The sequence below is a fragment of the Drosophila gunungcola genome, chromosome 3R (genome assembly GCF_025200985.1).
Source record: "Drosophila gunungcola strain Sukarami chromosome 3R, Dgunungcola_SK_2, whole genome shotgun sequence".
Taxonomy (NCBI): Eukaryota; Metazoa; Arthropoda; class Insecta; order Diptera; family Drosophilidae; genus Drosophila; species Drosophila gunungcola.
The window spans coordinates 24,057,360-24,067,203 of NC_069139.1; the positions used below are offsets into that span (position 1 = coordinate 24,057,360).

At 50.1% G+C, this 9,844-nt stretch overlaps 2 protein-coding genes across 2 annotated transcripts; both read right to left on the reverse strand.

Annotated features, from left to right (window-relative positions):
• Nucleotides 1–78: 78 nt before the first annotated feature.
• Nucleotides 79–1,499, reverse strand: LOC128252977 (uncharacterized). Its single transcript, XM_052981225.1, is given in 4 exon segments — nucleotides 79–929; nucleotides 1,185–1,198; nucleotides 1,201–1,332; nucleotides 1,385–1,499. Coding segments are annotated over 3 exon segments (828 nt in total). The 5' UTR covers nucleotides 1,331–1,332; nucleotides 1,385–1,499; the 3' UTR covers nucleotides 79–245.
• Nucleotides 1,500–1,564: 65 nt separating this feature from the next.
• On the reverse strand, nucleotides 1,565–8,935 carry LOC128252976 (nuclear pore complex protein Nup98-Nup96). Its single transcript, XM_052981224.1, is given in 10 exon segments — nucleotides 1,565–2,313; nucleotides 2,374–2,783; nucleotides 2,845–3,856; nucleotides 3,914–3,962; nucleotides 3,964–4,197; nucleotides 4,256–4,422; nucleotides 4,811–4,993; nucleotides 5,065–5,583; nucleotides 5,647–8,199; nucleotides 8,260–8,935. Coding segments are annotated over 10 exon segments (5,910 nt in total). The 5' UTR covers nucleotides 8,540–8,935; the 3' UTR covers nucleotides 1,565–1,810.
• Between the last annotated feature and the right edge of the window lie 909 nt (nucleotides 8,936–9,844).

A 9,844-nucleotide genomic window follows, 5' to 3' on the forward strand; every position in this document is an offset into this window, starting at 1 on the left:
ACCAACTCAACTTTTTACTTTTAAAAACTGTTTTGGAAAACCAATCGCCAATAAAAAAGCTAAATAACTATGCAAACATAAGTGGATAATAATATATTTGTACAAAAGAGTAAAACCGGTGACGAAAATTCGTCACCTAACTGACAGCTGATCTCCGCAGCTTTTGCTCATCTCTAATTCACTGTTAAAATAAATGGCACACTGTTAAGAATCAGGTTTTCCACACGGAATACAAATGAGTCCGGCTACTTTCGACGGAACACCTCGACCTTGAGGGGGTGGCACTTGTCGTCCGGCACCTCGGCGCCCACCTGAATGGAAACATCGCCCTGCGGACAGGCGCACAGAGCCACCAGCAGATCCATGTCGGCCACGAACTCAATGAAATCGCCCTTGCGGGCAGGACTCGGCTTGCAGAAGTACTGATGCGTGTCCTGGGTGAAGCCGGTGCACATGAAGATGTTCCACACGTCGTGCACGTCCTGCTCCGTCAGCCCGCGCTCCTCCACCACCGCCTTGACCAGGGAACTGTGGCAGCTGCCCACCCGATCCTTGCCCGTGATCAGCTTGTAGGTGTAGTCGTCGCACCGAGTTCCGATCACATCGTGCAGAGCTCCTCCGTCCTCATCGATCCCATAGTTGGCCAGGGAGTCGAACACGAAGGTGGCCATGGGACGCAGGTGGGGCAGGCAGCTCCACAGACGATCGTAGACGCGCAAATGCGACGAGTGCAACTGCCGCGTCTTTCCCGAGTAGAAGCGCTCGGCGGTGTTCTCCAGGTTCCAGAAGTTCATGTCGCCCACTTGGGCGCCCTCGTGGACGGTCACTCGGCAAAGGTCGCCCGCCTGCATCGTCCAGGTGCGGGCCTCCCGCTTGGGCACCACCAAGGTCTCCACCAGATCCCCAGTCAGAGCCTGGTAGCGCTTGTCCTGAAGTCTCCCGAAATGATTAGTTCTTAATGGTATATTATAAGAGTAATATACAGAGAAGTTTAAGCTAAAAACTTAAGGTTTATCATGGATTTACGCTTGTTATCTAAAGAAAAATTACTCTTTTTAATCAATTGTATATCAAGATCTTTAAAATTGTTATAAAAATCAGAGACCCAAGAAAAAATGCTTGTAATTCTCTAAAGATTACTTAACGCCTTAACGATTAATGAAGAAAGTTAAAGTTAAACTTACATCGTATTCTTCCTGGAAACAATTGATGCCTCGGGCTTATCATAGCAGACCACTGGCAAGTGCTTCTCAAATGTGCGGGGCTTGGCACCGCGTCCACACCAGGAAGCCGGAGCAGCAGGGGTTTCAATTGTAGCAGAGGAAGCCATACCTTCAAATAGTTTATGACTAGAGTCAACAGGTGGGCAAGCACTAACACTTACCTTTTCCAGAGCCTTAATACGTTGTGGTTTTATCAGTGAACGAACGCAAACTGATCTAACTTTATATATATAGGCGGATGTTAGTTTTTGGCAGAGCTTTCGATAGGCACAGCTTTACTCTATCGGCTTTCAAATGATTAGAACACACTTATCGTTGTTAAAACACAGTTTATTTATTATTTATACCGGGAGTGATCAAAAAGTAATTATGAAAACAAATCAACAAAATCTATCATTTTTCTGGTATGGTCTCTTTTATGACGAAACATTTCTAACTATAAAGCAATCACAAATACATGATGCCGTTCTCGAACCTATTCTACAGCTGGCTTTCTTTCGTGTGCGAGGGAGATGCTAATCAATTGATTATACCTAAGTTAATTCGAACCTAAACTAGAAATTGTATCTTGAAGCATTTAGCAGCTCCTATGTCTCCATCAGGGTGGGCTGCTGCTGCTGCTTCTGCTGCTGCTCCTGCTGGCTACGCGGCGGCTCGTTCTCGATCTTCTCCAGCAGTTCCTCCAACCAAATGCGCAGCTCCTTCGAGGAGAACTCCTGCGGCAGCGGAAGTCGCTCCAGCGCCACTTTCAGCACAGACGATGTTTCCATCTCGGGGCAGACAATGCACAAGCCGCGCACCAGACAGCTGAGACTCTGTGAAATCTCACTCTGGCAGAGCCGGTGCTTGGAGGTGGGACACGGTAGGAGGCCGATGCGCGAGCAGAGTTCGCTTAGCTGCGGCTTCAAGTTCTCCCAGCGCGCATTGATATCGGCAATGTTAGTCACATTACGGATTTGATTGAACTTGGCACTGATGTCGATAAAGTCCAGGAATATCTGGCCCTGGTTGGCCCAGTTGGGCACCCGGATGCTGCTGCCCTCTGTGTCCTCGAACTGAATGAGCAGGTTGTGCAGATAATCCAATTTTCCTGGAGAAACAAAATCCACCATGTTAAATCGAAAAATTGAAATTTTGCTAGCAAACCTACCGTTTATGATGGCATGGGGTGCAATGTATTGGAATATGACCTCGTGCGCCGGTGCAAAATGTTTGGCCTTCAGCAAGTACTTGGCCTGAAGGTGACGCATTCCAGAGGCACCGGCCTTCACCGCCTTCGCATAGTCCACCCAAGACATCGGAATACCCAACTCCTCGACGACAAAGCGTTCCTCCGCATTCAGTGGCACCTTGGCGGATACGCTCACGTTCCGCTCCAGCATTTGCTGAACTGCTCGTTCCCTTTGTGGCCGCCGCTTGATGTGCAGCAGCACAAAGATGCTCCAATGCCAGAGCCCTTCGTTCTCCAGCTGGCTAGCGAAGTCCACGGAGAGACGAGCCTCCGTTAAAGGAGAACAGTGGCGGTAGCCAAGAGCTCGCAGAGTTTGTAACAGCAGCCAGCTAAAATTAAAAAGGGAAACCTTTACATTTTGCACTTGATTTAAGCAAACTTTAAACTCACCTTAGACGGAAGTCCATGGGATCGGCGGTATGAGTTATCGGGTTGAGGGTCTCTTCCAGGGAATGCGTTCGCTTCGAGTAAAGCTGGAGCAGGTGGTAGCGCAGGTCGTAAACAGGTTTCTTAGTTTCAGTGGGTGCGTCCTTGTAGCTGGGCTTCGGTGGCTCTGCATAGCACTCCTCCGCTTGGAAAGCCTTGTTATAGGCATTAAGGGCATCCGTGATGGTGGAGGTTGGGGCTGTGAAGTACCACAGTTGCATGGCCAGCACTGTCAGCCAGTTGTTGTCCTCCAGCAAATTGATGGCCCCCTGGGAAGACTGCATCATGGGCACTCCGGCGGCAAGCATGTACATCTTCAGGCGCTCCAGGTCGATGTACTTGTCCGACTTGCTCTGCTGCCAGGCATACAGCTGCTCCTCCATCAGCAGCCGGAAAACAGCTCCTGAACTAAGTTGGGCCAGCACGAGGGCCAGGTTGGCGTCATCGTAGTTAAAGGCCAACTCGCAAGCTTCATTTACCCGGTGGCAGCTGAGCAGCTCCAACATGTGTTCAAGATAGCTGTAGCTGCTCACCTTCTTCGAGAGCAGATCCTTAGCCATCAGCGTGTTCTCAAGCCATTCGGATAAAAGATTGCGCCGACACATGACCGTGTAGTGGGAGTTCTTTTCCAAATCCACCAGCTCATCGTGATCGCCCCAGAGCGCGAACAGGAGCGACCACACGGACACGGCGTACTCTTCTTTCAGGCCAGCGTTCCTCTGCTTCAGCGACTCGGAGAAGTGCTTCGAAACCAGTGTGGTTCCGCTTTCGGGCTGTATCCAAGGGCACTCGCTGCCCTCCACCTCAACCGAAATGCAGTCGCTCAGCTGAACCTCCAAATGGGGAACAATGCTCTCGAGAATGCCCTCGTTTCCTTTGACCATGTGAAATTGTACCAGTTGCATCACATTGTGCGACATATCGGTGGCCGAGCGGGGCGCAAAAACCATTGAGGCGGGCAGGGATGGTCCAGTAACTATGAGTAGCCGAAAATGTTATAAAGTTACTCCATTTGTTGGAAAGTAATTCTTACATTCTTTGAGGTTAAGCATGTTGTTGAAGGTGTTGGGCAGAACCAACGATGTTATGCGGGCCAAAGCTCAGCTTAAAGCTGCGCCCCTTGTAGAATCCCAAATCGGCGATCCACTTATGGCGCATTTCATGAGCAATGGATCGCGGCAAGGGAACCGTGGTGGCGTGCACCTTAACCGCAGCCACTTTCGGCTTGCACACAAACTTGAAGGCCTTAACGACAGTCGACTCCGTCTTGTTATCCTTTAGGGGTGCCACGATGCTGCCAGTTGCCATCGAAGAGGTCTGAAAGTTGTGGGTATGATTAATGTGGTTTTTGAGGTGATTTAATTTAAAAATTTACCCCCTCGTAGTTGGCATCACACAACAGGCTGGCCTCAGAGACAGAAGAAGAGACTGGCAGGGCAGGCGATGGGTGTCCAAAATCGTACTGACTGGAGCACTCGGATGCCCCATCTTTCCAGGCATTGAGATCCACATTGAAGGATGTACGATGACGAAGATGTCGTTCTGTCATTTTAAAAGATATTTGCCAATTATTTTAAAGTGTAATTTTGTTAATGTATATGTGTTGGTATTTGTTTAAACAATGATATAATTATGGTTTAGGGAAAATGAAAATGTGTTAATGATACTTTCAATTGAAAAAGGCTTTAAACTTTATTATTTGTTTAAACGTTTATTTCTTTGTTCAGGAAAATTCAACTAACATTATATCTTAAGAAATATGTTATGTGTTACGAAAGTTTACACTTTGATAAATATCGACAAAGATCTAAAATAATTAACTATACTTGAAAGTTAACAATAAATATCTAGCTCAAACCATTAACAACAAAGAAAATAGATCTTTTAAACTGTTGTAATATTTTAAAGTTTTAAGAGAGAGTCCACCTACCCATGGGCTCGTCCTCGCTGGCATTATCGTCCACAAAAAGAGACGACTTCATCAGCTGCATTTTGTGCGTCTCGTTACCCACCATATGCTGGGCCAGGGCGGCCGTGGGGCTGGTGATGGTTGGTCGATGGCGCGGCGCATCAAACATGGAGAAATCTGAGTTAGCTCCGGCTTGGAAAAATTCTGTGAATCCACATCAGCCGAATTAAAACGATTGCAGCTGAAGGTTCTATATATAGGCATTATATACTTACGTGTCTTGTCCATTAACATAAACTCGGCTGTGTCATCCATTGGCCGGAATCCGCTGGCCACTCCAGCGACCAACGACTTGGGATCCAGGTTACGAGCTGCGTCCTCCGAAATCTTCTGCGCCTGGCGAAGCGAGGTAAGTGTCATTTTTTCAGCGGTTGCCCTCTGCTGGGCCTCAAGCGCCGCCATTTTGGCCTTCTTTGGGTCGGTGGGCACGTCGTCCTCCTCGTCACTGTCGCCCAGCCCGTATTTGGAGAAGTGCTTGACGCGGAAGACCCAGCTGCCTGTTTCCGGACGGTACTCAATGAAGCGCGTATCGTTCTTGTCACACACCCGACGCAGCTTGCCCTCCCAGTCCATTTCGAGCAGGCGTTGCGGCTCCTTGATGGCCTCGTGCTTGGTCTTGTCCAGAGGCCACACCTGGTCTAGGGTGACCTGCGCGTCTCGGTTCAGGCCATTGCCAATGGACGGCTTGTTGTCGTCATCAGGGTAAATAATAACCTCCTTGTTGCGAAAGTGAACTAAAATGGATGGTGATAAAACTGTAGGGTACTGAAAGAAAATAAAATACTCAAGACTCTTACCGATCTCATCGAGATTCAGACCAGCCACATCCATCTCCTTGCCGAAGAATACATTGCCGTAGCCCTCGCGACCCACCGTAAAATTTGGAACCACACAGGATCCGTCCTCGGCTAGGTAGGAGCGCAGGTCATCCAGCGATGGAATCGTATAGTAACCCACTCGTCGCAACACAATGCCAGTGGGATGGGCCTCGTAGTCTGCCGGCTCTGCAGCTGCCGCCTCGATGGCCAGGCGGGACCGATTCGCCGTGCTGTCTTCCGCCTCGTGAGACCTGCTCGAGAGCACGCTGTCGTTGGCCTGATCCGAGGTGAACGTATCGCGCCGGGCTATTGTGCTAGACTGATCCTCAAACGGGTTCTCCGGGATGGTGGACACTGAGAGGCGAACGGTGGACGAGGGTCGGTATGTGTCCAGCGGCTTGCGTGGCACCAGCTCGTTGACGGTGCTGTTGTGGGGCGATCCCTGATCCATTCCGGTCTGAATGTTGTGCTGGCGCACCTTCTCCAGGTTGTTCGGATGCAGCCACGACTCTCGGCGACTGATGTCCTGGCTGTCGCGGCTATCCCTTCCCTTTGGCGCTCCAGGGGAGTTTCCTGCTGGTGGTAGTGGTTCACTAGGAATGGCTCCGCCAAAAGATTCGCGTTCTTTGCTGGGAGTTGCCACTTTGGGGTGAGACTGGGGCGTGCTGGGACGACTGCCGATCGAGTTAGAGGGATTTCCGCTCTCCACGTTCTTTACCTTGGGCTTGATAACCAAACGCTTGGCATTGGGCTTCAGATTAAAACCCTCTACAGTCGCATCGAATTCCTCGAGGCCATCGAAAAGTGATTTTCTATTCAGAGTGCTGCCCAGGGCTTTCACCTTCACTGGCGCCAGACTGTCCTTGGTGGCAATCTTATACTGGTTGTTGCTCATGTCCAACACCGCCTGCTGGGCAGCCGGATTTGTGGCCCTGGTTGCGTCTGCCTCGTCGCTGTGCTTCAGATCCTTAAAAATGGGAGAGTCTCCATAGGGTGAAGTGACTCTGGCCAGAATCTGCTGGTGTATGGGCTGGTATGAGGGCGTCATAATACCCATTGTGGGCTGGGCGCCCATGAGTCCTCCGGTTAACGAGTTGTTTGCCCCGACACCGCCAAATCCGCCGCCCAAGGAGCCGCCGACGCCTCCGAAGCCACCAGTATTGCCTCCAAAAAGTCCTCCAGTTGGGGCAGCTCCCGTGCCGCCCAAGGTCGTGGTTGCTCCTCCAAAGAGGCTTCCTCCTGGCTTTTGCGCATTTCCGAAAAGCGATCCGCCCGTGTTGCCTGCGTTGAAATTAAGTGGTGCTGCAGTGGTGGCTCCAAACCCTCCGAATCCCGAGGTTGCCGGCTTGTTCAGTCCCGAGTTGAAGAGTCCTCCGCCCGTGGCTGGTGTACTGGCGCTCATACCAAAGCCTGAGAATGGTGCGCTGGCCGTGGAGGTGGCTCCAAAAGCAGGTGCAGCGAAGCTCGTGGCGGGCTTGCTTCCAAAGAGTCCTCCGCCTGCAGTGCTCGTGGCCGGAGCTCCAAATCCAAAACCGGTATTGGCTGCCGGCGCAGCAGTGCCCAGTCCAAAGGCCGACTTATTTGGATCGGTGGCGGGTGTGGTTCCAAATAGCGACGTCTGCGTGGTAGCGCCCGCAGTGGATCCAAAGCCTCCGAATCCAGTGTTCGTCTGTCCGAAAGCAGGAGCGGCACTGGTCGCAGGTGCCTGTCCGAACAGGCTTCCTGTTTGTCCAAAGGCTGGCTTCGCACCGAAGGGATTGGACGCATCTGCTGCTGGGGCGGCGAAGGGCGTGGCGGTGGTGGCTCCAAAGGGCTTTTGCAGGAAGTTGTTTTGCTGTCCAGTTGCTGCGAAGGCGTTGGTAGCCACTGACTGCTGCCCAAAGGCAGTGCTGCCGAACATGCTCTTGTTTTCGGTCACCGCCTGACCGAACAGACCCGTACTCGGCTGCGTCGTGCTGCCAAACAATCCACCGGCCGCCGGTTGGGCGGGCTGCGCCACCTGAGCTCCGAATCCAAAGGCCCCCGGAGCACTGCCCGCCTGCGGACCCTTGCGCCCGCACATATAGTCTTCCAAGCGCAGCTCCTCCAGCGACTTGCCCTCGTACTCCTTCATGGCCGTGATGCAGTGCTGCTTGGTGTTGACATTGTTGGGCTGACCGCTTTTCATCAGGGTATCGGTGCCGAGAGTGGGTTGGTACTTCACTACGGCGGTGCCCGTATTGACCCCAGTCGCTCCCACGGCTGTGGCCTGCGGATGGGCAAAAGCCGAGGCTGTGCCGCTGCCAAACACACTGGTGGTGGTGGGCGCAGTGGTTCCAAAGGATCCGAATCCTGCGGTGCTAGTGGCGGCAGCAGGTTGGCCAAACAAAGAGCTAGTTGGCTGGGCGGCAGCCGTCTGTCCAAAGGCCGTCATCGTCGGTTTGGCGTTTGGAGGTGCAAAGGCGTTCAACGTCGACGAGCCAAAGAGGGAGGTGCTTGCTGGCGTCTGGGTGGATCCAAATATGTTCGAGGTTTGCTGCGGTTGCGAGAAGGCTGCAAATAAGGAATAGTCATTCAAGTAACAAGAAACCACTTCAACTGTTCGTTTCTAACCTCCAAATGCCGTGGGCTGCGCTGTGGCGGTGCTCCCGAAAGCAGTGGATGTGTTGGCCCCAAATAAACCTCCAGCGGGCTGAGCAGGCGTGGCCGCTGCTCCAAAGAGCGACTGCTGCGCCGGCTGGGCGGCGAAGGTGGAGGTGTTCCCGAAGGCCGGAGCCGCCGGTTTGCCAAACGCCGACTGCCCAAACGGAGTGGCCGCCGTGGTGCCGCTGAAGCCGCCGAAGCTTGAAGCCGTCGGGGTGGTGCCGAAGCTGGGTTTCGAGCCGCCAAACATGTTGCTCAGTGTCGATGGTCAGATGTCTCACATATACTTGGTAAATCCCCTTTGTCCTCCAAAATGCAAAGTATCGCTATGAGCAATGCTTTGATTTCACCACGTTTGTCAAAATGGTGGCGGCGGGACCTTTTCCAGGTATTGGGGGCGGGCCGGGCTCTGTCAAATACAAATAAATACTCGCGAATTTGCCTAGTCTGCACAAACAGAGCGAGCCAGACGCAAAAGTGCTCAGAAATGGCGCGCCGATTTTTTCACGATGTGACGAAAATGCAGACAACAGTGTGGCCAGATTGCGCGAGGGATAGAAAACAATACACTTCAACAAAGAACGAAAAACTAAAGAAATTTTGTCTGCGTTTTGTTCAAACTTCAAATCACAAGCTTGGTTTAAATTTTATTTTTGAACTTTAAACAAGTAGCAACTCGGGTTCGGACATCAAAAATTAAAACGATGCCTCTCAAAACCACCACAATGAAAACATGTGAATATAACAGAAGATGAAAAATAATCCCATTTGGATATCCTTGCTGTAGGTATATAACATATTTCAGAAGTTTGTAACGCAGTGAAGCATAAGCACATTTCGGAACCTAAAAACAAAGTTCCAAAATAGCGATAGCGTAGGGGCACTCGATATATTCGATAGTTATTAGGTAAACCATCGATAATATCGATAATATTGACATAAATAATTAGGGTATTCCGTAAATGAATATCAGCCAGATTCAATTTTTTGCATTTATCTAAATGCTAATGCTATCTGGGTTTGTTTACTGATGAATTTTTGCAAATCCAAACTTAATGAATTAACAATCATGATTACGAGTGAATTTACGAAATTCTTTAATGCTGTGGCAGTTTTTTCCCGCCGGAGATCCAGCATGAACGCATTGTGGTACTTAGCCCTCGATTTGCTGCGCTTTGCTCTTGTTTTCAGTAATTTTTGCGCAAAATAGTTTTTAAGTTCGAAACAAATCATAAAACCATTCATGCATGTAAAAGCAGCTATTGTCGTGATGGTAGTAACGAATTATCGTTTGCAATAGGTATTTTTCGGAGTTTTTCTAATAAAGTTCGAGGCGAATACCTTTTAATCGCCTTTTTTCATCACATTTATTTAAAATGTTTAGGTTTAACAGCAGAATGTAAAATATTTGCTCAATATGTACATTTGTTTTGGGTCTAGAAGGCCTAAATAGATAAAAGTTCAGATTTTCTCAACCTGTGTAATAAATAAATAAATAGAGGAATGAAATATAAAGTATAGTACGCTGCTTTGGAAAGATGATGTTAATGGACAT